Below are 27,733 nucleotides of genomic sequence, written 5' to 3'. Positions count from 1 at the left end.
GCATAGTATATAATTACATTTTAACATCTAGATACGCTGTAACTGGCCCTTGATGTAACAAGCATACTGACAGACAGGTGCAGGCAGTTGACCAGGGTCCCTGTGAACAGCCAGTAACAGCCACTGTATCAACTTTAGTGTGGCTGATGTTGTTGTCTCTTCCTCCAGAGTGACTCACACACACCAAGTGAGGTCATTGGGGAAGGCTTCCAGTTCATCACCAAACTTAGACTTCAGCTCAGGGGCCGCGTGCAGTGCGCATGGTATGAACAGGAAAAAAAGGCCGCTGTTTCGACTTGATCTTCTGGAGTGGCTTACACACAAATTACGCCCGTGCAAATCAACAGAAGGAAGAAGACGGACACATAGCACATACCACAGGCAATGAACAGATAAGGAACACAGCCTTCCCACTCAATGATTCTCTGCTCTAAGCTAACTACATGATGAAAGTCACATGCCAAAACACAACAATTATTTTGGAGTAAAAGTGTGTACACCACGTGAATTTGTGTTTATTGAAGAACGCCATGTAAATTATTAGTGAAGCAGATAACTAGCACCGACTGCAGTTTCACCAGGCATGTAGACAACAGAGGCTGAATAATAGGTTGTTCCCTGGATAAGTCTCACATAAGCAGAAGGGGAGGCCCAGGCTAACGACAGATTTGATACAGTTGTCTTGCTAATCCACTCATTCAACATCAGGTATCTCAAGCCCTGGGCAATCCATTCTATAAAGAAAAGGAACCTTATCATCTCTTTCTTGGCCTTCTGTTTATGTAGTTTAAAAATGAGAAACACACATGTATAATCCCCATTCATCCATCACCATGTGAACCAAGAATTCACAGAAGAAATACAAAAAGGGCTGTCGAATTCCACAAGCCAGGAGACGGTTACGAACAAACAGAAAAATCTGAAGCAAACACTTTCCACTATTGGGTAAAATGTTAAGATGGTTAAAGCCACTGCAACATAGGTGACCCTGCCTGGTAGAGAACACAAATACAATTTGCCCCCATTCACAGTGAGGCGGATGGTTTGGGAGGCAAATAAAAATACAACCAAGGGCCACAGTTACAGATCCACAAAACATGGTTGCATCTTGCGGGTCCCAAAGTTTACAAAACTTGAATATAGCACCAAGTTCCAATCAAAGTTCAATATTGGAAGTTTGATTTGAACCGGATGTTATGGTCAGTGGAGGCCAAATATGAAACTTTTTATCCCGTACACCAGTGGAGGGCGTGTCGTTAAAAGAAGGGTGTTTGTGCAGTATGGTGGTGGATCTACAATGCAATATGGTGGTGGATCTTTGATTTCATAGGGATGTTTTACATCTATGGAGTCTGGGACTCTTATTCAGTGGAATCACAAACTCCAGCAAGTACCAAGACATTTCAGCCAAAACCCAAGTATCCCCCCCAGGATGCCAAAACAGGACAGAAAATGGATAAATAGATTATTCTACAAGACAAACCTAAGCAGACCTCAAAATCAGGCAAGGCCATCACAGACTCCAGGCCCTAACCCGATCTAAAATTTGTGGATTGAGTTGAAGAGGGCAGTCCGTGAGCACAGATCAAGGATCTATAGGATTGAAAGATCCCTCAATATACTGACTAATCTCATGAATCACTATAAAATAAAACTCAGTAGTGTTATCTTTGCTAAGGGAGGGTGTAACGATTATTCACACCTCATATCTTTGCAAAGGGAGGGTGTAACAACTATTCACAGTTGTACTAAAAATAGTTCTAATTAAACAAAATCTTTTATTCTGGCAATTGTATTAGTATCAAAACATGATTTCCTCATTTTCAAAATATATACCTCATTACCTGTAGTTTCATTTATTAATTCATACTTCTTTTCTTATTTTTATCAAGGGTATAAATAATTTAAAGGCATTGTACATGGTTTTTTTTAACTGATTTTATTCAATATTTATTAAAGCACATTATTAAAATTTCTATCGAAGCCTGACAAGAACAGCCTAATTACAATGCAAAGCAAAACCAAGAAAATGGTAAACAACATATAAAAACAGGCAACATACACCAAGCAATAGTGTATAAACATAATATATTACACCATGAGCAAAAGGAAGCAAAATCCAACAAACCAGCATAAACGCACTATTAAAAAATAAGACAAGAAATAATATAATTGCTCGCTGTTAATACAGAATAGAACACTCAATTCGTACATACTTGCTCCTACTTTGTGAACACAGTACAGTATTTCAGGTGAGTCTAATGCAGATCCAATACCTATACATCAAGAAAACCATTTACAGAAGCTCTAGTTAATTTTAAATATCATAGATATGATGACAACAGCTTTGTAAATAAAATTACAAATATAAGTTCAAACATAGCTGGACCGAATGGAGAAAATCAGTACTGATGTAGACTAGAGTAGAAAAAGCTCCGTCCTCTACTCCAGTCCTGATTTCCACAGCAGTCCGTGTGGGGAAAGTTAGGAATGTAGTTAAATGGTAGCCTTAGGAAGCAGTATTTTAATGTCACAATAGAATATGAGCACATTTGCCTGTTCATTCATGTTTTACAGTTGAAAGAAAACTTTCAAAACTAAGCCTGGTTAATTGCATAAATGAGTTTTGATACATTACAGCTAATAAGTTCCAGAAATACATAAACAAGCTGGCATTTTCTTCCAACAACCAGAATAGAAAGGAAGAAAAACAAGCCTCATCCTGCTTAAAATCTCATGTATTATGCATGCTGAATGATATGATAAATACATTACACACATAATGTAATGCATTAAGATCTATGAAATTTCAACTGCAGTTAGGAATGCATGATTGTTGCAAACACTGAAAGCTTAATTTTAGTGTATTTGCTCCAAAACAGGTAGAGCCTTTATGGACACCAAAAAAAGAAACATGGAGGCCTAACATTTAGGTAAAAAGCCAATTCGGTTACAGCTTGTCTGATCTGCCCGTTGACATGCAATCGTGTGCTGAAAGATCAACGAGAACTCATGACCAATCATCTACTCCTAAACTGTTTTTAAAAAACATTTTTTAAAAACTCCCGTAAAATGAAGAGCAGACAACTCCACAGTCCAGCCCCCACCGCCTGGTTGCTAAAGTGCTTCCGGAGCCTCAGTGCACAAGCTCCAGCTGATTGGCCGTGAAGGGAAGAACACCACTAACATAATAGGCAATGCCCAGCGACAGCAAGGCAATGACCACCAGGAGCAGCAGAACCCTCCAGAAGCCCAGGTCCTCCACAAACTCCTGCCAAGTGGTCCTGAAGCTGGACAGCACACCCTCACTGTTCTGCAGGTTGGAGTTGAGGAGAGAGTGGCTCTCCATAGCACTAGGGGGCGACAGAGAGACATACAAAAATTAAAGGGAAACTTTACCCAAAATCACACTTTTGATTTAATTTCATTAATTTATGCTCCCCTAGATGCAAGACACGCAATTTTATATTATCTTGCAGACTTTTAGATATTGGTTTGGCCAAAGCTCAGTTTTTCAGGCTGTGATGTCATCACCTGAAACTTGGGAAGCAAGAAAGAAAACTGCACTGCAGTCTCCTCACTATACTCCACACTGCATTCTCCTCGCTTCAGCTATACTCCACTCAGCAGTCTCCATACTGCACCCTCCTCGCTGCTCACCTCTCACTCTCAGCCATGTGCAGAGCCTCCAGCTTGGAGTGCATGCTGCTGCGGTTGAAGCCCTTCACCTCCTGCTCCTCCAGGCCCTCCAGCAGGCGAATCGCGTCCTTGTTCACACCTCGCCGCTTCGCTAGCACCAGGGGTGTCGTTCCATTGTGGTTACTGAAAAACAGCCCAACAGGGTCCGTGAGACAGGAGGAAGTAGAGGTAATGAGTCTATCCAACCTACTCCTGTGAACCTGAGACTGAAAAATAGATTAGTATGTTCAGTTGGTTCTTGTTGCAGAACTTTTCAGGCTTTTAGTGTCTGCAGACTACAACATATCCATCTATCCATATGCTCTTAGATAACACAATACACACTGAGTGAATGAGACTGATAAAGGTAGTTTTGAGGATTTCTGAATGGTGAGTGTCTTCATGACGGGTAAGCCAGAACTACGTCTATTTCTACAAGATCCAGTGCACTGACCAGATGTCGATCTTGAGGCCGTTTGATACAAGGAACTGGATGGTGTCGACGTGGCCACACAGGTGCAGCGCGGTGTTACCCTGGTAGTCCGTGGCCAGCAAATCCGCGCCAAATTTGTGGAGCAGGCGGCATGTATCCACGTTCCCACGGGCCGCAGCCAGGTGCATACCGGTGCGGCCCCGGCTGTCTCGCATATTGGGGTCGGACCCAGACTCTAACAGACACTTGGCATAGCCCAGGTCTCCATCAATGCACGCCTGCAGAAGCGGTGCGTTGGTTTGTGTCGAGTCGTTGATGAAGACATACGACATGTCCGAGAGGGAGGATGAGACGTCCAGGATAACTGCAGGGACATCAGTGCGAGCAAGAAAAAAAAAACATTATTTTTTAGGGGGAAAATGTTGGTAACTACCAAGCAGTTGTCTTTCACACATGTGCAAACTTACCACTTTAGGAAAATAAGTAAGTTTATAGCTAGCGAGAACACTTGTAACACGCTTGTAAAAATAATTAAATGCAATGCACCGTTAAGTGTTGGTATCTAACTTAGCTTTAGCTAACATTTCCACAGTTAGCTGACATATGTAACGTTACAAAAATACCTAGGGATAGTGTTATGGTTAGTGCGCTTTTATCAATCGAAATAATAATTATTTACGCAATAAGTGGACTATAAACAATATTACGTGAGTTATAGCTCTTAAATGATATAGTCTAGATAAGAAGCTAACTTTAGCTATCCAGCTCTCACATTTCACTAAGACGGCTGAAATGCACAACATATACGCTGATTTTCGTAGATTGTTAGTGCAATAATCATATACTACACTCCAACGCAAACAAATGGAAATATACCTGGTTAAGTGCTCTCAATCAGGCGAAAAATACAATCCGTTATACAGCGTTGTTATTCCTTTTTGTGTTGGGGGGTGACAGGGCCGGACTAAGGACCTATCACTGAAATTTGTAGGCTGTCTCCGCCTATCATGTGTGAGCTTCTTCCACAGAGCTGCTTATGTCCATGGTTTCTCCACCCGTAAACCGATTTCCCTTAACGACGATGTGGGGCGCTCGACGGCAGGACGTGTCTCTATGGTTTCAAATGAAGTCAGATCGAGTTAGGGGTTGTGAATCTCAAACATAATAATATCCAAATACCTTGAAGAATAAAGAAAGGTGGTCAAAAGCTAATTTGAGGTTATGCAGTTATGTACATTTGTCAAAATATGTCTGAGTCTATAAACGGAATTAGGCTGTTTCAAAGTCTTCCTTACATTTTTTATGCATATAGTAATCATTCGGTTATTTTACACCAGATTAAGATAATTCCCATTTACTTTTACTGCCATTTTTGGACATTCGTGTTTCAGTGAACGATGTTAATCCAGGGGTTGGACCCTTAACCCAGCCTAACTACGGTAATATATTATTTATTGTTCAGTAATAAATTAGATTTGAAAGATGTCTTGGTGCACGTTGGGATTTGTGTTGATCTTACTGCCTCTGCACTATGTGCACAAGCATTTATTAACCTGACCGCTGATTAAGCTACTGCAGTGATATAAAGATAATATCCTCTTCAAAAAGAAAAAGACTCGGGGTGAGACATTAACACAACGGACGAGGTTAATATAAACATGACTCTACATTCGAACTACATTCAACCAAATTACCGAATCGACTCAACTGTGATCATTCCGTTCAATTAAGCTCTTCACACGCTTATTTTTGCCCGTCAAACTACCACTAAAACTATAATACCCATAATGCCTCACAATGTTTTGATCACAGGAAAACCATTTTGGCTGACCACAATCCACCGCGGTATATGTAGTTTGTATTTCGTGAGGTTACTCGTGTTAACACGAGTGCGTGAACTACATTCCCCAAAAGGCACAGCGTTGTATTTGTATCCCTTGCCTTTAAACCCCGATGACAGCCCGAGGATGGAGGCAGGTAAGAAAGCAATGGAACAAAATAACTTATTTTGTCGAAATGAATAATATAGATAATTTTGCCAGTGGGTTACAGTGTTGGGTTGTTAGATTGTTCATTGCCGCACGTAATGACGTTCTCCTTCGGTGTAAGAGCGCTCGCTGCGGAATAAATTCAAGTCGGCTTCAAGTTTTCGCATTGTTCCTCGACTGGCCCGTCTATTTAGCTTTTGCTAGTTAACGTTAGCCACCAAGCTACAGATTTTTCCCGGCTCCGATTGCGTAATGTAACCGGCAGTTGGTTCGCTTCCTAGCTATCAGGGTAGCTTTGCAGACGTTGTCTCGTCTACATTAGTAAAGACAGTACTTACTTTTATTTGTAGTTGAGAAGATATCTGGCTGTAATAAGCCAGCAGCAATTCTGTTAAAACTTACTCCGTAAAAATCCAAAAATGGTGTGTTAATGCTGCAAGTTTTAGATTAAATAGCTAACGTGAACGATCACACATAATTGATCTACAGAATTTCTCAACCAGTTTATGTGCGACCCGACCAGATGAACAACCACGTCCACAGTCTTTATTGAAAACGAAAGTGTGATTGTTCTTTTGTGAGTGATAGACAACAACAAAGATTTGGAGTCTCTTCGCCAATTTAATTGAGTTTAAATACTTTAATGGAGCACAAAAGTTTGAAAAGAACTTTTTGTTGCTTTACTCTTTAATGAACTTGGACTTTTATTTATTATCTTGTTTATAGCTTATTTTTGTTAGGTTGTTTGAGTGTTCTAATCTTACCTTTTATTTGGTTTGTTTAAACATTTGAACATTTAACTAACACAACCAGAAGCACCAGTCCGAACACCTCTGATTGTCTTTGCGATGTTGATTTGGTTTAAGCATGAAAACGAGTCCAACTAACAAAGCAGTTATGTTATTGTTTTCATTGAATATTTGATGTATATGATCCAAACTGATTTGATTATTTCTCATTTCCTGTTACAGTTTTAGCAAAGTATGAAAACAAGATCAACGCATTCTCTGAGTATCTAGAAGACCTTCCAGACACCGCAGAGCCTGTGTGGATTTTAGGGGCACGCTACAATATCAGAACAGGTAGAAAAACCTCACTAGAACAAACATTTCACTTATGGTGTAGAGATCTTGGGTTCCAATAACAGTGCATTTGAACCAGTTAATTCTACTGATAATCTATTTTGATGATGCCATTTATTAAAATGCAGACAGCAGAAAAGCAAGGGGAAGCAGGGGCAGCAGGTACTTCTTGTGAGGGCTGCTGTGGTCTGGAGGGACATAATATGCTGTATCTCTCTGCTGGACTAACTGGATTTTCCTGTCATCCCCTGTGTGACAGACTTTCCATGTCAGTTGTCATGACATTGTTCTCATGACGTTGCAAATAAATGCAGTTGCATTCAATTGTCAGCTGAGTTCTTTTCCACACACTGACTGTACAGTCCTGTCCTCCGTGCCACTGTGCTGTGGCCCAGTGCGGTGTGATTTCTGTCACACTGCCTGATGATTTATGCCTTCCTCTCTCGGGACCCAGTCAGTGGGCCCCCACGGACCATGTCATTTGCCTGCTTGTCACCTAAGTGTAAACTAAGGATCGTCAGGAGGATACATCGTCCCAAGTGATTATTGCATCCTGTGTCCCAGTTGAGCCAGGATGTGTAACTGCTGCTGCCAGAGGCGGTTCTAGGCATAGGCAACAAGGGCGGTCGCCTTGGGCGCTATCCGTCTGGGGGGCACGGCAAGCAATACCCCCCTGCCCCCACCCCCATTCTGTAATCTCTGGGGTGGCAGAATGGCGAGAGCCAAGCCTCGCTGCTGTGGTCAGTGTGAAGTGGAAATGTGGCGTTTGGGCAGGCGGGCTGGCGTAGCCGTGGCAGGTGTGCCGTTAGGGCGTGGCTGTCATTTTGACCGGAGGCAGAATGTTGCCATGGGGTTGTCTGAGGGAAGGGAGGTGTGATGTTCCCATGATTTGCGCCTGAATTTAAGCCCTTTCCTATGTGTCTGCAGATAAGTCTGAGCTGCTGGCAGATGTTCGGTCGCGGCTATGGTTCACATACAGAAAAAAATTCTCTCCCATTGGTGAGTGAAACACCACACACACACTCACAAAAAACAGAACAATTATTCTGACCAAACCATAAATGCTGAATCTATAGCCTCCTATGAACCTATCAGCTTCCTTGGATATATGGTGCTGACCATACTATGAACTATACAGAGAGGGGAAAAGATATTCTTGATGTTATTTCTACACCTGAAAACCTGCTGCATTTACCCACCTGCATGCAACCATACAAACATGTACAAAATCTCACACATGCACAGACATACACACACCCTCATCTGGACAGCACTGCTTTTTACAGTATGGTATTCACGTAAGACAAATATATAGGAGCCAGATTTGCACTACATCAGTAAAATTTCAATATAGTTGTCTGTACTGACTAACCGTCAGGCACTGCAATGTTACTCAGTCATGTGCGATGTCACTCCTCTGTGTGTGATGTCACGCCCATGACTATGATTTCACTTGTGCATTTTCGTGATGTCACTGCTGGAAGTGTGAGCGTGTGTCTCGTGGCTGTCTGCAGGGGGGACGGGCCCCTCCTCGGACGCAGGCTGGGGGTGCATGCTGCGCTGCGGACAGATGATCCTGGCACAGGCTCTGCTGTGCTGGCGCCTGGGCCGAGGTGAGAGAGCGGACTTTCCACCGCCGTCACGCACACACACTCACGCACACACACTCACACAGACACTGACACACTGACACAAACACACACACACACACACACACTGACACAAACACACACACACACACACACACACACACACACACTGACACACTCACACAAACACACACACACACACACACTCACACAAACACACACACTCACACAAACACATACACAGACACTCACACATGCAGGCATGCTCACACGCATGCACACATACACACAGACACACACACACGTGTGTGCACACACTCAGAACAGATGGATTCTTATAACTGTTTTAGCCCTAGATCATTTTATGATATTCATATTTCTTCTGTTATCAGTTTGATAATGCTTCTCTTGTGTATACATACATTACTGTGGGTGTGAGTTATCAATGTATTACTTATGAATTGTAGTACCATACTTTTAGTTTCTGCCGTAACCTTGCCACAGTAGAAACGGGGGTGTACGTGTGATGTTGTGGGGCAGACTGGCGCTGGGGGCAGGAGGGAGGCGAGCCGGAGGAGTACAGGCGCATCCTGCAGTCGTTCCTGGACAGGAAGGATTGCTGTTACTCCATACACCAGATGGGTGAGAGCCTCGCACCGCACAATAAGATTCACAAACAGCATTTTGGCACGTCTGCGTCATCCTGTCGGTTTAGTGCATGGATGGTCCCTGTGGTCTGATATCGAATCCGGGCCCTGCCTGTGCCAACTGTGGCCGGCAGCTTTCGCAGGGAAGGGAAGGTTTCAGTCGATCAGGGTGGCAGCGTCTCATTGAATGATTGATGCCCTGATCTGATGCCCACATGCACATTAAATGTCTTCCTCCTACTCGTGTCTGTGCGAGCCAGATTTCCGTTCTGCAACGTGATAAAAAGTGGCTGCTGGCATCACCTACTTCAGAGGGGAGCACAGCTTCTCTGGGCTCCCCAAAATGAATGAATGAATGAATGAATGAATTTATTTGGCAATTTAAAAATGAGATTTCAGAAGACTGCATAGCAGACAGTTCAGTAATCCTTTAAAAATTGTTAGAAACACAAGAGAGCCAACAGGCTTATTTCTGGTGTGTTCCTCTAACATTTAGCCTAGACATGACAAAAACATCCAATGCAATACAGTTAATGCAATGCAGATGGATATGACAGGACAGTACATTCACCACAGGACAGACATACTGGCAGATTATATTAAAAACAATGAGTCTATTCCGCTGGACCATGGCCTTATACAAAAAAAGAAGGTATTTTTTGCCATTAGGCTCTTGAATGTACAGGGCACAGTGTACATGATGGAGGTTTCGATGAGTGTTGCAGCACAAGCATAATTGGGCTTTCTAATGGGGGAAAATCATTTTGAAAAACAGCATTTTACCCGTGGATTTCACTGATACACAACAGGATTACAACCCCTCTGTTTCTGCCCCCCTGCAGCTCAGATGGGGGTCGGAGAGGGCAAATCAGTGGGAGAATGGTACGGCCCAAACACAGTCGCCCAAGTACTCAAGTAAGAAGCCTCTGTCTTAATTTTAATCTTAATCTAGGTCTTAATCTGACCTAATACCCAATCAGAATCTTAATCCTTATTTCAGACTGTATCTGTCACAAATTTCCTTATTGTCATCTTGGTCCCTGTTTTGGTCTCAGCTCTGGCTAAACTTAAACAGTGATTTGTGAAAAGTAGAAACAGAGAGAAGTGAAAACGGAGAGAGCCCCCCCACCCCTGCAGTCAGATGGCCTCGAGTGGAGGAAAGTGTGTTTATGTAATAATAACTCGCCTGATTTACTGTCACCAATGCGTTCTTCTCTACCTGCTGCACTGTAGGAAACTTGCACTGTTTGACGACTGGAACTCCCTTGCAGTGTATGTGTCAATGGACAACACGGTCGTCATCGAGGACATCAGTGAGTGCCTCTCGATGTATAGTTAAAGATCGAGCCGAAGATCAATGATCGCAGAAACTCGTAATGCAGGAACACACAGGTGCCTTCACTGAGAGATACTTCAGAAGTGCTTAATTATACTGCAAAACCCAAAAAATAAGTCAAATGCACATTTCAGTAATGCCTTGACTTAAAATCTTATTTATGTGACTTTTTTTTAGCAAAATAAGACAAAAAAATTACCAATGAGCTGAGGCAGTTTGTCTGATTTCAAGATTTGTCAATGGGGAAAGACAATTTTGTCAAGAAAAAAATAACTTCAAACAAGCATATATCTTATACTTGAGAGAGATGGCTAGAATGCTGAAGACAGACATTTCAGTGTAATTAAAAACTGACTTAGGGAAGTGTTGTGTATCGTCTGTAATTGATCTACCTGCTGAATTTGTGTCTCTTTAGTATGGGGTCTCTTCTATTACAAAATTTAGTTTAAGGTCTTAGCATTTGTTAAGTTAGGGGCTGTATTTATTAATATGTTTACACTGTGCAGGAGCACAGTTAAGTACAACAGCTGTGTCCCCATCTGAGAATCAAACTTGCAACCCTGCTGCTGCACCTGCTACTGTACAGTTGTTGCTGGTATCTCTGTGTGACCTTTGGCCTCCACTGTTTCGGTCATAGAAAAATTGTGTCAGCAGCCTGGCCGGGGCAGGCTGAGGACAGAAGCTTGCGGTTGGGGGGAGCCGTTTGCCACCACCGACTCTGTGGAACCAGGAAGTTCTCAAACACCTGGAAACCATGTGACTTCCTGTCCCCACCCCCACACACGCTCTTGTTCTGAATGGAGGCCTCTGCTGTTGATCATACCTCTCCGTGTGGGAATCAACCACATCAACCCTGTTTACATTCAGGCTATCAAGGTAGTGTAGCCTCTTTCATTACAGGCTATATATTTTATATTCATATACTTTTACCTTAATAGGTAGTTTTGTCATGATTGGACTGAATTACACCATGGTTAGGTTACGCCATTACTGTCAGATATAGTGTCTCAGAGACTGTGGATTTGTGAATCGTAGTTTCGGTTTCAGAATCTTTATTTCCTTAATTTATGTATACACACACACACACACACACAAACGGTGTGGCATTAAGCCCCCTGCTGTGAGGTACAGACACCATTGTCCCAGGTGGCAGTTGAGCTTGTAGCTTTCCCGCTAACAGGCTGGGTTTACAGCTGGTAAAGTGCGCTGCCGGCTTTCCCTCCTGCAGGAGTGCTTTAAGATGCCTCAGTCGCTGGGCATGCTGGGAGGGAAGCCCAACCTGGCCTACTACTTCATCGGATTCATTGGTGAGTATGCACCGCTCCAGGGGGTGGGGGCAGGAACACGTCTGCGTGTGGCATGCCGGTATCCCAGAATCCTCTGCTCGTGGGCTCATGCTCACCCCCTGCAGGCGAGGAGCTGATCTACCTGGACCCCCACACCACGCAGTCAGCGGTGGAGTCTGAGCGTGGCGTCGCCGTGGACGACCACAGCTACCACTGCCAGAGGACGCCGCGGCGCATGAAGGCCCTGAGCCTGGATCCTTCCGTTGCGCTGGTGAGATTCCCCGCAAATCAAACATGCCCCCCCCTCCCCTCCCCCCATCACTCTAGTGCCCCCATGGCCCTCAGACAAGCCCCCTGGGAGCCTGAAATCCTGTTTGTGTTCAGAGGGGTCGTATGGCACAGATTGACCAATCATCTCATCGCATTCACTGTGCCCACTATATCAATCACGTTGTAGTGATATGAGAAGATTACGTGTATCATGATGCCCTAAATAATCCTTGAATGACATTTTTATAGTGGGAGGTGGGTAGTGCAGCTAGCTGTTATATCAGTGGTGTAAACTCTCAGCATGTCTTTGGAGTGGTGCAGTTTCACATACTAAGCAATGTCAGGGTTTAGCAAGGGCTTGGCTTCTGGTCTTCATGCTATGTAGATAGGGAGATGTTGTGAACAATAGAGATGTTATTTTATTCATGTATAAGTCCAGTCTGCGGCTGAAATGTTGTGTTTATTATTAGTAATAAAACAACATATAAAACAGGAGTGGATGTCAAAAAGACACTGATAAAGGACTTCCTCTGTCATCCAACCAGGGCTTCTTCTGTAAGAACGAGGAAGACTTTGACAGCTGGTGTCACCTGGTTCATCAGGTATGAAGCAACCTCATCAATAGCACTTTCAGGCTTAATTGTAAGGAGTTGGGAGTAAGTGATGTCATTGTCCTCATAGGAGATTCTGAAAAAGAGGAACCTGAGGATGTTTGAGCTGGTGGAGAAACACCCCCCTCACTGGCCCCCCTTCGTTCCTCCAACCAAGCCAGATGTCCAAACTACAGGAGCTGGTAGGAGACAGTTCCTCATGCTTTTATTCTTAGTGCTGACAGTGATGACTAAGTGGTGTGTCACTGTTCTATAGTTAGACTAACCATGGTCAGCTCCACGCTGAAATTCTGTCACTGTACTATTAGTCTTGAAACATATCATGTAATAATGTATCGTATGTATATTCATGAAGGGTAATGACAAAGGACAATACTGGTAGCAATGGCTGCTGTGTCCTTGGCAATGCCTTGTCATTAATATCCTATAAACTGTGACATAGCACCAGAAGGTTCCGGAAACCCAGAGAATAAGGATGTAGTGGACTGAAGGAAGGCTAGAGCTTAGTTTGAGAAAGAAATCAACCATCTTCTTATTTTCTTCTGTCCTTGGAAACAGAGTTCATTGAATCGACCGACAAGCTGTTTGAATCAGAAGAAGAGTTTGAGATTCTTAACGTTTGAGAAGCTTCGCCTCCGCTTCATCTTGCCGAAGGTGAGGGCGAAGACCAGTCGGGCTGCTCCAGGCCTGACCTGCTCTGCGAGCCGGTGTGTCCGTCCCGCCACAGAAGTGCCTCAGAAACACACGGACACAAGCAAAAGCCTGCTACCAGTGTGCAAAAAACCGCAATAAAACTAAACTACGCAAACATAGGAAATAAACAAAATGGACTCCAGTGCAAGACTGAGAAGGAGTGCGCCTTCCGCTCGCGTGAGGAAGTCCTCAGATTCTGGCTGCTCAGTAGGAACATAGCATCTACAGCCTGCGGTTCGCAGTGGGCTGATGTAAAGACTGCCTTAAGGTCTCCTCAGCGCTTGTGCTTTGTCATACTGCAGACGGCTGACTGCACTGTCAGGGACCTTGTGGAGGATAGTTGCAAAGATGACTGTATCTCTGGAAAAGCCATCACCTCAAACTACTGTATTCTACCTCCTGCCTCCAGGAGACTTAAATATGCAGAACACCTTTCAGTGTTAAAAACAACAAGAAAACTAAAACCACAGGACAGCTTGTACAGTATATGGTAAAAAGTGCCTCATTGAAATATATATTTATATGCTCTTTAATGGTTAGGTTAAGGTTTTTAGTTAACTGAAGGGTAATGTTGCATACGCCTTCCCAGCATACTCTTGTAAATATGGCTGTTAATAAAGATATTTAATACACCTTAATTAAGCTGTGGCCTGAGAGCAAAGGCTTCCTGTCTGGTTACCTCTTTACCCAAAGCCACTGATGTTCCTGAGTGAGATGTTTGTTTGGAGATGAGCAAACAAAGTTGTTTCAGAGTAAGACTGTAACAAACAGGTTTGTTACAGCTTTTGGGGTCAAGCATGCACCTCAAAACGTAACCTGTTGCAGGTGCACATACGCATACTCATGAAGTTCGCAGTCATAATCGCTAATGACAGGAAGTCTGCACTGACATGGTCATCAGTGACAGGAAGTCCACATTCACACAATCATTGTCACATGACATATTACTTAAATTTTGTTTTTATTTTTCCTTATTTCATAGAAATGTACAGCACATTGTGGTTAAAAAATATCCCAAACGTACAGCAAAAACTCAGACTGTTTTCATCTTGTAATTCTTTTTTTATATTTATATATATATATATATATTTATATAGATGTATGTATATAATTATATACATGCACATTATATTCTTTATTGGTCATAAAAACAGAATGGCTTAACAAATCAGCAAAAAGTGTTACAAAAACAATTGAATCAAAACAACACTTTTTTTTTTTTTTCTTACCATCAAATGTACAGATAACTGTCCCTACAGGTTAATCTGATTCCTTTACTGTTTGCTATATTGTAAAGGAGGGGATTCAGTTAAGTAAATATTACCCTATCTGAACACAAACACAGACATGTAAAACATTTTTGAAAATCCAAACGAGCTGTGCGCTGGAGGCTACCACAGAAGAGGTGGTCAGTGAACGTCATAGTGTTCATTCGTCCCAGAGCAAAGTATAGGAAAGACATGGACCGCGTTGAGTTTCCATTGTAAAACTCTTAAATAATGAAATGTCGGCAACGGTATGCGATTCTTAATATAGCTTACTTTCTGCTCGCAATTGGGTTAATTATTATTTTTTGTTACCGTTTAGTTTTTGTCTCTCACCTTTTGTGAGTAAAAGAACAAAAACTCAACAGGAGACACCGTGCTGCTGTAGTGTAGAAAATTGTTCAGAAGCACAGGTTTCAGTATTGTCTTTCATCCGGAAGAGAGGAAATTGTGCCATTTTGGGGGAATTGTGCTTTTTTGGTAATTGTGCTTTTAATACAGTACAAGTCTATGGTCTTTCAGAGGTAGAATGGAGGACTCCAGCATTTGAGAAATTTCACACCGGTAATTTCATTAAACATAGAAATGGGATTATTGATGAAGAGTAATTGATTTATACCTTTAAAAGTGCTAATTTTTTAAGAAAGCAATAGTTGGATAAAAAGATCTTAAAACATGAGGTTCATTAGAGCATTGATATTGCTCAATTCAAAGCCAGATTTATTTAATAAAATAACCTACATTGGCATTCAATCATATAAAAACACTGACTGGTTCTGCCTGCCAATAAACTGCAGATCTTTGAAATACAAGTAATTTAAATGACAATCACTTTAAATTATTTTCTAAAACTATTATTTTCTCTCTCTCTATGTAAGATACCATAACAGTTCAGTGCTAATTTAAGAGTGATTTTGGTAGACTCTCTGAGGTAGCCAAGAATTATTCAGGCAAAATGTTTGGGGGGGAAAAAACATGAGAAATGGAAAATAAACATAGCACCATATCAGTAAGTATTAGAGCCCATCCCCTCCACCTACCTACACTAGTTAAAAAAAAAAACAAAACAAAAAAACAAATGATGCCCAGAGTCAGCTCACGTTGGCCCCCCAGTGCTGTGAGCTACTGGGAGGGGGGGCGGACATTTGCCATCATCCAGCCTGCAATGACATCATCCGCTCTGGGCCAGTCTCTCTCCATCAGCGCTAACGTCTGGCTCTGTGGAGCTATATGTTCTTCATGCACACTTGGCAGCGGCTAACCCGGGACAGCTGCTGGCCCGGTTTCAGTGTCTCGGAGTGCGGGACGCCCAGAAATTCCCGGCCCGCGTCCACGGTCGTCAGCCAGAAGCTGTGCTTGGTGGCAAAGTAGTGGCAGGTGCCGCGGGCACCGTTGCACTCGATGAAGGGCGTGGCGCGGAAGTCCTCCAGGCATGATCCCGGGGAGACCAGGGATTGGCCGCCGCCTTCCGCTCCGGCCACCGTGTGCTGTGAGAACACATTGCATCGCAGAACCCCGTCAAACGCACTGCCAGCAGAATTGAAACTCACCGTCAGAGAGCTTTTCTTCATTAGTATGCGACACTGCACTATGCTGCAGGGACCGTAAATACATGGTGTCAATCTATTAACCAATCATAAGACTACTCTCTTTATGGTTGATGCAAATTAGTCATTGATTGAATGTGGTGGCTCCATCCACCGTGGGGTTCACAAATACTTCCATCACTATCAGCAATGTAAAGAAAGCTTTACAGTGTAATCTGTAATGTTTACAAAGCTGTATTAGGCTCTGTATTTGAATTCAGTCAGATTCATCACAGAATCAGGGCATGCTTCACTGCGAGGAGGAAGCAGCCAATCAGCAGCAGCATATGTCTTACCATGAGGAAGGAGTAGCCAATCCACAGGCTCCTCCAGCCGTATGGGCAGGGTGGGATGGTGAGGTCCTGGCTGTGGACGGCCACGGCCGGGGAGGGCGCCTCGCACACTGAGCAGCGGCTGATGTACTGCGCGATCTGCTGATCCGCCACCGGCATCATGGGAATGGGAGCCGTCGTAGATAGCCAATAGGATTTGTCGTTGCGACTGGCGAAGTAGCAGACCTCATCGGCGTTGCAGTACAGGAAGGGCATCGTGCTGAAGCGGGGCAGGCAGGAGCCCGCAAGGCCTGGGAGACGGACGCGCGATGCGACGGGTCAGAGCTACAGAGCCAACGAAGGGTCACCTCCCCTCTCTCACCTGCATCCCACGGCTACGCTAATCCCCTCAGCTCTCCAGCAGGCGGCGCACTCACCCAGGTCCTGGTTGTGGGCCTTCTCTTGCCCCTCCACGTACAGCAGACTGTACCCATCCCACAGCTGGACCATCCCCTGGGGGCAGGCGGGCACCAGGGTGGACTGGCTGTGCTTCACCAGGGTGTAGCCGATGCTCGGAGCCCTACCAGTGAACCCTGGGGGACCAGGGGGCCCTGGTTTACCGGGCTGGCCTAAGGGAGAGAGAGCAGGCTCAAAGCACGCGCTCAATGGACGGTTCTGTTGCACACGGCGCGTGTCTGACAGCCTCGGCATGGTAAATGCACAACACCGCACACCACCCCACATCACCGGTCACACAACCCCATGGACTCTGCTGCTAAGGCTGAGTGGGGTGGCGGTTGGCCGGCATTTAGATGGAAGGCCCTGGGAACAGCAGCTGCGGCCGCTGGCATAATGCACCAGTAGGGGGCAATGGCAGGAGGTGCCTTGGTAGAGGGGGGTAGGTTTCACACTGCGAATGGTGTGTGGCAAGCACAAATGTGTTTTTTCCTGCCGAGTGGCTGCAGTTTGCATATAAACCATACAATCATTCCCATGGTAACAATACCTCCCCTATGCTCCATCCTAGCTGATGTTTGGTGCTGCAAAGTTGTTGTATGTTGATGGCGGTACTGAGTCATCATGCCCCATACTTTGACACCCTTGATAAGGGAGGGAAATTTTCTGAATAAATATGACTGAAGGCAATTTAAAAACTTTGTTACATTTGCTCACGTACCCTGATCTCCTGGTCGTCCAGAGAAGCCAGGAGGTCCGTGGTCTCCAAGAGGTCCTGGGCCACCTGCCCCCCCATTGGGTCCAAGTTTACCTGCGGCTCCCCTTTCGCCTTTCGCACCTGACATTCGATCAGAGAAGTTGTTGAAAAACATTAAACTCAACCAGAAAATTTACAAATATGGACCCATTCACTGACATCGGCAATGAATGAGGACGGGAAAGCAGATCACCTCTTGTCCTGCTAGACCGACCAAGAGGAGTCAAATGTACAGCTTTAAAAGGAATACAAACAAACCCACACAACCTCCTTTATTGTTTTCACTTTCACTATTGTTTACCATTTACCATTTACCATTACCACTCAGTGATATCCCTAAACCCTGGCTACCCTCCCATTCCAGTTCTCACCTGGTCGACCTGGCCCTCCAGGCGGTCCCGAGGGTCCCATCTCACCAGGGCTACCAGGATAACCAGGAGAACCCTGCTCTCCGTGAGGCGTGGGTAATACCACGAGGGGACGTGTCTCGCCTGGCCGTCCCCTCAGGCCAGGGGGCCCTAGAACAGAAGGAGAAAATTCCAGCTTTTGGTAACTTGATAGAAACCATCGCTTGGTTGATCAGATGCATCTTCTGTGCAGGTACATGCAGAGATAGACGTGAGGGACTGCTTGACCTGTCGCCAGGAAAGGGCCATCCTGAATGGTGTTTTATCTCCCCCTTGCATTACATTTTTTTAAAAAATCACCATCATTAAAGAGTGCACCCATGTTAATAAAAGTATTCCCCTGTTCTTATGTGCCTTTACTTACTCATAGATAAGTAATGGGTCATAAATACATTAATAAACAAACAGTTCACACTTCACATGAAGGCTGTTGGTACTGTTGCAAAACAGTTGACAAATGCAGTGCCACATATTAATTTGCAAACAATTATCGATAGGTAATTTCAAAACAACATGAAGTCGTTTAGAAGTCATTGTTGCAAATATGTACTTTTTTTGTAAAAAAAAAAAAAAAAAGAGCCAAGTCTGTGTCTTACCCCGTGAACCCTTTGGGCCCCTGCCTCCCCCGTATCCAGGGTCCCCAGGTGGCCCAGCTTGTCCTGGAGAACCAGTGTATCCAGTGTCTCCTCTCTCTCCTGCACCACGCAATGACAGAAGGCATGAATTAAGTATGCTGGCCGAATTATCCAGACAAAAAACCCATTCTCTTCACAGTAAAGCAAATGTTTTAGACTTACTTAGTCCATCCTGCTTAGATCAATAGCATTAGCCCAATAGCACAATGGATCTTCAATCTCCCCCTTCTCATGCAGCAAAAAATGAATCTCTGGGCACCCGCTCCCTTGCACCCGACCCACCAACCAATACCCTCTCTTCGCTCACCTTTGAATCCTGCACCACCTGGCTGTCCAGGGGATCCTGGCAGCCCAGCGTCACCTGGTTCACCTGCCTTCCCTGGGTACCCAGGGGATCCCTGATCTCCCGGGTCCCCCGGAAAACTGCCCGGGCCTGCAGGTCCTTGAGGGCCTGGGGGGCCCTGAGGACCTGGAGAACAAATAGGGGTAATGAGACAGGAAAAGTCGAAGCCCACAAAGAATAACATGCCATGAAATGGGGATGAGAACAATGAAGAGTTCGGGTGCATACCTGGCCCTCCGTCATACCCTGGCGGACCCCCATCTCCAGGGGGGCCTGGGGTGTCCGATTCGTAGGAGTACCCCCTTGGACCAGTGGCACCAGGCAGCCCCGGATGACCTGCTCCACCTGAGGACCATAATACCCCCTGTGTTATTTATTTTAGACACTATCTCCAGTGTTATTCGTAATAACATTATTAGACAATCCACTATACAGCCCCATACAGCATCATTTGTGTTATATTACTTTACAGATATGCCTTAAAGGGATAGTTCACTTTCTGAAGTTTAGATATTTATGGCAGTTTTATGAGGGCGATAGTGTAGTATAATGGGGAAGGAGCTGTTCTTGTAACCTAAAGGTTACAGGTTCAATTCCCAGATTGGACACTGCTGTTGTATCCTTGAGCAAGGTACTTAACCTGCATTGCTTCAGTATATATCCAGCTGTATAAATGGATGTAATGTAAATGTAAAAAAAGTCGCCTGGGATAAAAGCATCTGCTAAATATCTGTAATGTAATGTACTGAGGTGCCTCTTTTGACAAGCTGTCTCCCATTCAAAGTTGCTCAAAGACTATTTCGTGTTTGACATTTGGTCCATGTTACATTCCTTCCGCTACCTGATGTACTACCTTAACCAACTGCATTTATGAGGGTCACTACTGATCATTATTTTCATAATTAGTCAGGTGATTGCAACAAATCCAATGACTACAGTGCCCCATGGTGTTTTAGATGCTAATGCAAATTGAAATCATGTTGGCTCATGACACTTAAATAAAACTGGGCCCCTACTAATAAGCTTTAAAAAACTATGTTCAGAAGTCTATGGTTATATTACAATAATGATTACAGTGATTTTTTGTGCAGATTTGGGGAAAATGTTGTATAGTACACACTTGTGTTTTCTACATAAAGTGAAAGGGAAAGGGCTGTATCCAAAGAGAACGACCCCATAATTATTCTGCAATCTTTTCCTCCTTACCTGAGAGTCCTCTCTCTCCCTTTGCACCAGGGTAACCAGGACCTCCTGAAATTGAGCCTCCTCTCTCTCCCTTCAGCCCATTGGGTCCTGGGGAGCCAGGCCTACCTGCCCCAGACACACCTGCAGTGGGGAGGGGGGGGGGGGGCAGGGGGGTGGGATGGTAAGACCAGCACGTTAAAATTTCAGATGCAAAAATCTCATGACTTCCATTGTGTGTATCAATGGTGACAAAAGTGGGACTGTCAAGCCTGGTTAAACATCAAAACTGGAAGCTGTTATCTCCATGAGTGAGTGGGGTTCACATGATTTGATAATCTTTACTGAACTAATGTGAAGTTTCTCTGTCTCTCTCTCTTCTCCCTCATATTACCAGAACAGACTCACTCACCTGGGGTTCCTGGCAGCCCCTTTGGCCCTCCAAGTCCATTCAACCCGTTGAGACCCGGGAAGCCAGGCGCTCCTGTACAAAAATAGGTAAATAGGTAAAAAGGGTAATCGCATGAGCACCAACTCCAGCACCGCACACAATGCACATACTAAAATAAAGACACCAGCAATCCAGCGTCATCTATATTGGTGAGTTGAAAATCGACGTGTCTGTGTTTTTAAGTACCAGATGTACACTGATAGCATTCAGTTTGCATTGACTAATGCTTTGACTGAATTTATTCTTCTTTTCCTTCAGTGATACAGAAGGGAAATAGCAAAAACAAAAGTTCCTCCAAAGCTACAGGTTTTGCCAATCACAATTTTATGACCTTCTATTAATTGTATGGGTGGGTTTTGCCTCCATTGTCCATAGTTTGATGTGTCTAATTGGTCTAAATATGCATGTTGATTCTGAACCAAGTGTGGACATTCAGGTATTACAAAAGGACTGGGCAGCTTTCAGAAAACTGGGCCAAAAAAAACCGGCAAGGCATATTAAGCTCTGGAAGCATTTGGATGAAATAATGTATGTTTGTAAGCCTCACCTCTTTCTCCGGAGCCACCTGGAGCTCCGGGGGACCCAGGACCACCAGACAGCCCAGACCGTCCTGGAAACCCTGGGAGACCCTTACTGCCAGGGTACCCGGGGGAGCCGGGACCCCCCGGCCTCCCTGAGTCGCCCCGCTCGCCCTTTTGACCGCCGTACCCCGGGCCTCCGGGTCTGCCAGCATCTCCTGGGAACCCCACACCCCCTGGTCTGCCTACAGGAAACAAGGGCACACCATACTAAAACAGTAGAGATGAGATGTTCGGGGGTTGGGGGAGGGAGGTGATATTGGTGAGACAGGGAGTGGTATATTGAAGGTGGGGGCTGAGGCAGCAGATGTTTTTTTTTTTACAAAGGGCTCTGTAACAACTCCTTCATAACCTCAATACCTGCTATTCCTTCCAAATGCATAAAGCACAGTGACATGCTTAAAGTTATGAGAATGTCAATGGTAAACAAAGGGCTTGTATAACATTGGGGTTCCTACGCACATTTTTAAAAATTCCTCTTTAGAAGTCACAGTATATTACTTTCCAAGAAGATTCTATATTTTATTGTTTTCAGCTGATCTTAAATTCTGGGGCATAACACTGTCATTCTAACAGTACCAAATAAAATGCTTGATTTCCCCATTATATTACTGCTGCTACGCTGTACTGTATATGACGCAGACAATCTACTGCACTTATTTCTATTGGACTAGCAATTCTTTTTTCTAATATGTTATATATATGTAAAATATGTTAATAAGTTAGTATGTCTTTTTGTCCAACAATGAAGAATTATGCATGTAACACGGAGAACCACACTACATACATAGATACACAGCGAGGGAATGGGCTGCAGACACAACCTTGCAAAAGGGGAAGCCATAGATACAAGCAGGATAGTGTTGTGTAGTTTTGGGTGCAAAAAATAAAACAATTTCCTGCCTTGCAGATAATAAACAACACAACTACCAGAGAAATAACCCCGCAAACAGTAATTTATACATGTAACTCCATGGTACTAAAGCTCACAGTGAACAGAGTAATGCAGTATTAATGTATTACCTTAAAAATGCAATGCAAATGTAAAAGCACTGCAGTTTTCCAGCTATTTAACCATTTTCCCTCAGTGAAACATAACATACAATACTATACCTAAGAGCTCTTTACTGCAAAGTACACATATGTGCAGCATCACTTACTTCTAACAGTGCAGGTCTGCCAGCCCAGAATACTATCTCGCACTGAGGAAAGAGTGGGACTTACCTGAGTATCCAGGGTCACCAGCAACACCTTTACTGCCAGGACCTCCAGGATAACCAAAGGAGTCCCCACGCGCACCTATGGAGATAGGAAGGAATTCAATATTAGCCCCACTGAGCACCACATCCTAATAAAAGGGAGTATTTTTTATGTGTGCACTGGGGCAATATTAATAGGCCAGAACAGTCATCATTCAGGCAGTGATTGGCTGCAGGTGCTCACCTTTTTGACCAGGCGCCCCTGCCCCTCCTGGGAACCCAGGTGCTCCAGGACTTCCGTTGTCACCCTGTGATACAGCAGATGATTCTAATCAGCATCCTGCGTGCACCCCTGAGGATATCTCTGAGGGGTCCGTGGATTTATGGTCCATGTCTCACAGGTGTCGGTGTAGAGCATCATACACAACACATCGCAATTTTAACAGCATAGCTCTTAAACACCCCTGCATCTTTGCTTAAATCGCCACTCACATTTGTCCTCAGTGTGGAATCAGTAACTGGGCCTCTGGACTGTGTGAAGGATGTACCTTTGGTCCTGGAGAGCCAGCAAAGCCAGAGCCACCAGGGGCCCCTTTGGGTCCAGGGTAGCCGGGAGATGCAGTGGTGCCGGGGTAGCCAGGGTTTCCGGGTTCCCCCTTCCTTGTGAAAGCTGACCCAGGCAGACCTGGTAACCCCCGACGACCAGGGCTGCCAGGATACCCCTTATCACCTATGGGCCGCCCAACAGGAATACAGAATCATACGACAGCCACAACCCAGATCATTTCAGCCACTGTAGGCTACTGGTTATATGCTGAAAGAACATGAAATTCACTTAAGCTGATTCTCAGAAAAAAAATTAGTGAGCATTTTTAGGTTCAAGGCTAAATTAATTGAAAGGGTTAACTCTTTTAAATGCCAATTCTATATAAATACCTTAGGGTATATGAATGGCTAGCAGTCTCTTAAAGCGCATATTGGTAATCTTGTTAGGAAGCTAAAAGTGAAACATTTTGGCTAAATAAATAAGAATAACATCTACCGTGACACAAAATAAAATGTGTTTGAGAAATTTTTCTGTTCATGGCTGATTATGGTAATTTACTAAGCTCCATGAATGGAGCCTCTTTTTCACAGGGTCTAGATCCTGTCAGGTGAATGCAAAGTTACTTATATATGACTGTACCTTTATAAAATGGTAGAACTTAATTAACCAATCACAGACGCATGATCTCTGAGTAACTAACAAAATCCAAATCTTTTTAGGCGATTGTGGCTAAACTGTCTTCCTGACTGCGCACTCCACTTTATATATCCTAGAAGCGGTACTCTACTTGATTGCTATTTAATATAATGTTTTCTCAACACGTCACACAATGTATGATTCTACAGGAGACGGGGTAAATAAGAGATTACGGCAAAACAATAAACAGTACAGTAACAGTAAAAGGGTTGAAAGAACTACACTTGGAATGAGACAGATTAGGATGTCATTGTGGCTGTTCGCAGTTTTAGGGTACCTCGAGGCCCAGGGTATCCGGGAGGCCCGTTGAAGCCAGGGTCACCGGGGTCACCCTTTGCCAGAGTACTGACTCTGCCCGGTACAGACGGCAAACCAGGAAAACCCGGACTCCCAACATCCCCTGGGACACAAAGATAATGTTTCAGTCAAGACTCACATTCTCAAACTAGCTGATTCTCCTATCCTTACTAATGTGATGATAGACCGCCTCTGTTAATTCCTAATGCCTTCCTGAATATCAACACTTATCATCAGTGCTTACTTGTTTTAAAAAGTAAATTTTTTAATGTGAATGTATAGTTATATAGCACAGTTCATACCTGATTTTCTTAGGGGGCTAAATAGTTCACATCAAGGTGCAAGTCCTATTACTATTTTGGTAATATACATTTTTCCTGCTTTAATTTTCTCTGGGGACTTGCAAGTGGAAATGGATTTCAAACTATCATTGACTGATTGATCAACTGATTGATTCAGAGATATATTTCTCCAAGTTGCATTAGGCATGTCTGGCTACAAGAACATTCTATCAATTTGAGAGCGCCAAAATCCCCCAAGCTCTTTTCTCTCTGAGCCGAGCAGTCATTGCCACACTCTTACGCAAAGAAATGGAGAATCTCTGCCGACTGCACCCTCCCTGCTGACTGGACACACTTTGGCGAACTGTACAATGTCCTTCACAGTGGCTAGACATAGTCAGCACCGGTACAGCCAGAGTTCAGTTCACCTACACTGACAGTCTAAGGTTGCAGGTCTGAGCCTCTGTGAAGGCACTCCTGATTCTGTGTTTGACTGGCATCAGAGAATGTCCAGCTGTCTAAATTTGATCAAATTTGAAGCTGTTGCTTTTGAGACACTCTAAAATGAAGGAATATGTTAAGCACACAGTGGGGGCCAGCCTAGACCCAGGTGAACATGTCAGGTGGGCTACCTTTAGCTCCCGGCCCTCCGGGACCGCCTGGAATGCCATCCCTTCCAGGGGTGCCCGGAGCACCCTTTGACCCTGGAGCACCAGCATATCCGGGAGGTCCTCCCAATCCTGGGAATCCCCTTGGTCCAGGAAAGCCTCGTTCACCTGCAGACAGAAAAATAGAGTTTATCAGCTATAATACTGAGACACACACTGTAAAAAAAAAACCTCAATATTTCAAGGCAACTTACTGCACAAACTGTTTTAGTTTTGAGCTAAGATTTTTTAATTTAGTTATGCTAACTAACATTCATTAGTACATTTCATTGTTTAAATTAAAACTCAATCTTTGAAATTTAGGTTTTCTGTACAGAACCGCTAATTAATTTTAGTTGGCATAATGACTTAAAAATCTAAGCCCAGCTACAATTTAGTGAAGTAAGTTGCCTTGAAATTTTGAGCTTTTGAACTTTTATTTTTACACACTCCACAACAAACCTCAAACATAGATGTACACACCTGCACACACCCACACACCCGCATTTGAATGCTTGCTACTTCATAAGCGCATGGATATGAGATTAACTTATAAGTGGAGAGATGATAAATTCATACCCTTTCTTCCAGGTCCACCAGGGATGCCTTCTCTTGACCCACCCGGCGGTCCAGGGGGACCCAGTCCTCCGTGGTTTCCAGGGGTCCCCGGCTCTCCCCGTCTGCCTTTGATACCGGAGGGCCCTGGAAAACCGGGGTCACCCCGCTCCCCCTTGGCTCCGGGGTATCCTGTAGCCGCAACACACATCGATCAAATATAGTAGAAAAACCCCAGAGACCCAGCAAAGCACACCCACCCTGCAATCCTGACCTCCCCGTCCTCAATCACGCCCCCATACTGCAGCCCCTTATTCAACTTATAATCACACACTAACTGTCCAACACTCATGAGTAGTGTATACGCTAAATGGTAACAGTAATTACACTCTGTTTAGGCAATTACTGAGGTCATAATCAAAAAAGAGGCTGGAGTCTCAAATAGATAAGAAAGATGGAAGGGTAGCGGACACCTCGATGCCAGGATTCCCATGCACTGGGGGGCACAGGGTGGGGAGTTCCCCAATCCAATACCAAAAAAAGGATGACCCCAGAATGGAAGAAAGGGGAGATGAAGATGACAAAGTTGATGAGGGTGAAAAAGGGTGAATAAAAAGAGTGAAAAAAAACAGGCAAAGAAGAAAAAATGTTCAGAGACAGATTTTCAAAAGAGAATTTACCAACCAGACCATTATCTTACCTGGAGATCCAGAAATGCCCTTGGGTCCGGCGGCTCCAACTGCCCCAGGTAATCCCACCCCGCTGCCCTCTCCAGGTGCGCCAACCAGGCCTGGGAGTCCTGGGATCCCATCCACACCACGCTCTCCCTTTGCCCCCGGGTAGCCTGAACGGCCTTCCTCGCCTGCAGTCACAGAAAGAACAGCGATGTGCTGAGTGCCAAACGCCAGAAGACTCAGAGGTCCCAATGGTCCCACACCACTGGAAGATGGCGGTAAGGCCAACATTCAATACCATCAGTCCTAACTGGTTGTCCTGATTAGTTATCCTGATTGGCTGTCAAGACTGTTGTCCTAATCGGCATTCAGATTGGTGGCCTGACAAAATGCTTTAATTGCTTGTTCTTAACAAACTATGGCCCAGATTTACTAAGCATTTGTAACTATTTTCAGATGCAGGTATGACACATTCTGTCCCAGAAACATGCACCTTATGTATCAAAGAGCAAGAAATCATCAAATGGTACAGATTATTAATATGAATTATTATTAATCAATTATTGTAGCCAAGCGATAAAGGCTGGGTATTTGTCACAGGAATTATTGGCTAAAGTTGTGAAGCAGCCACAGCAAAGTTGTTAAAATTCACTGACAAATGAGGCAGAAATGACACAGAGTTACTGCATGTTTGTTTTCATTTCTTTAAGTTAGATTTGGTACATGTTGCGAGGTTTGAGTCTTTGACTGAGCACCTGTTGTCTCCGACAATGTTACCATAGTTACAGAAAGAGTACTTTGAATCAACACTGTTGTCAGATTGCAGGCTGACTGCAGGCTGCATTATAGTTACCATCCAAAACAGCTGAAACATAACTACTAAAAAAATACAAAAATAGAATCAGTGACAAACACCCAGCCATAAAAATAATTACTCTTCTGGGAGAAATAAAAGATGTCCTTGAACCTCAAACACAATGTTCCCATTACATTTCAGCAATAGTCAAGCTTCTTGCAAAATTACACTATCTTGCATCTGGATTAATTCAATTCCATTCAGTACCATTTGATGAGTGCTTAATTAGCTGTAGTCTTAGCAAATAACACATTAATTTCAGGCAGACTGCGAACACACTAACATACCCTCATCAGCCGGCAATTTGCACTGTGACTTTATGTAAGTAGATCTGGCCCCAATGTGTTTCAGTGAAGGGAAAAAAGACTGAATTTGTGATTCACATGGGAAGGATTGGATTTGAATGTTTAAAGTGTGGTTCAGCTGTGGGGCTGAC

General features: G+C 44.1%; 3 protein-coding genes across 4 annotated transcripts in view; 1 reads left to right on the top strand and 2 right to left on the bottom strand.

The window, feature by feature from the left end:
• Positions 1 to 1,923: 1,923 nt before the first annotated feature.
• On the bottom strand, positions 1,924 to 5,146 carry LOC118235011 (ankyrin repeat domain-containing protein 46-like). The gene is made up of 4 exons (XM_035431961.1): positions 4,988 to 5,146; positions 4,133 to 4,475; positions 3,661 to 3,822; positions 1,924 to 3,353 (listed from the first exon to the last, which is right to left on the bottom strand). Exons 2-4 carry the CDS (start codon positions 4,441 to 4,443, stop codon positions 3,137 to 3,139), a joined length of 690 nt encoding a protein of 229 aa, XP_035287852.1. The 5' UTR covers positions 4,444 to 4,475; positions 4,988 to 5,146; the 3' UTR covers positions 1,924 to 3,136.
• Positions 5,147 to 5,947: 801 nt separating this feature from the next.
• Positions 5,948 to 14,251, top strand: atg4a (autophagy related 4A, cysteine peptidase). The gene is made up of 13 exons (XM_035431937.1): positions 5,948 to 6,088; positions 7,071 to 7,181; positions 8,109 to 8,180; positions 8,696 to 8,794; positions 9,311 to 9,412; positions 10,260 to 10,332; positions 10,651 to 10,730; positions 11,391 to 11,629; positions 11,982 to 12,060; positions 12,165 to 12,310; positions 12,855 to 12,911; positions 12,991 to 13,102; positions 13,479 to 14,251. Exons 1-13 carry the CDS (start codon positions 6,079 to 6,081, stop codon positions 13,541 to 13,543), a joined length of 1,245 nt encoding a protein of 414 aa, XP_035287828.1. The 5' UTR covers positions 5,948 to 6,078; the 3' UTR covers positions 13,544 to 14,251.
• A 357-nt stretch (positions 14,252 to 14,608) lies between these two features.
• LOC118234967 (collagen alpha-6(IV) chain-like) overlaps positions 14,609 to 27,733 on the bottom strand; it is a 67,186-nt gene continuing 54,061 nt past the window's right edge. For both annotated transcript variants that reach the window (XM_035431863.1, XM_035431864.1), the window contains exons 28-45: positions 26,468 to 26,629; positions 25,792 to 25,959; positions 25,198 to 25,341; positions 24,265 to 24,387; positions 23,293 to 23,474; positions 22,989 to 23,052; positions 22,770 to 22,844; positions 21,515 to 21,730; positions 20,929 to 21,000; positions 20,541 to 20,660; positions 19,563 to 19,679; positions 19,299 to 19,460; positions 18,953 to 19,051; positions 18,321 to 18,467; positions 17,914 to 18,030; positions 17,174 to 17,365; positions 16,761 to 17,047; positions 14,609 to 16,365 (exon numbers count right to left, since the gene is read on the bottom strand). In XM_035431863.1, the coding sequence (XP_035287754.1) occupies positions 16,105 to 16,365; positions 16,761 to 17,047; positions 17,174 to 17,365; positions 17,914 to 18,030; positions 18,321 to 18,467; positions 18,953 to 19,051; positions 19,299 to 19,460; positions 19,563 to 19,679; positions 20,541 to 20,660; positions 20,929 to 21,000; positions 21,515 to 21,730; positions 22,770 to 22,844; positions 22,989 to 23,052; positions 23,293 to 23,474; positions 24,265 to 24,387; positions 25,198 to 25,341; positions 25,792 to 25,959; positions 26,468 to 26,629 (2,708 nt within the window). In that variant the 3' untranslated portion in view covers positions 14,609 to 16,104. The remainder of the gene's footprint in view (positions 16,366 to 16,760; positions 17,048 to 17,173; positions 17,366 to 17,913; positions 18,031 to 18,320; positions 18,468 to 18,952; positions 19,052 to 19,298; positions 19,461 to 19,562; positions 19,680 to 20,540; positions 20,661 to 20,928; positions 21,001 to 21,514; positions 21,731 to 22,769; positions 22,845 to 22,988; positions 23,053 to 23,292; positions 23,475 to 24,264; positions 24,388 to 25,197; positions 25,342 to 25,791; positions 25,960 to 26,467; positions 26,630 to 27,733) is intronic.

Source organism: Anguilla anguilla, chromosome 9 (assembly GCF_013347855.1).
Source record: "Anguilla anguilla isolate fAngAng1 chromosome 9, fAngAng1.pri, whole genome shotgun sequence".
In the NCBI taxonomy this organism is placed as follows: domain Eukaryota; kingdom Metazoa; phylum Chordata; class Actinopteri; order Anguilliformes; family Anguillidae; genus Anguilla; species Anguilla anguilla.
This window is presented reverse-complemented; position numbering and strand designations above follow the sequence as displayed.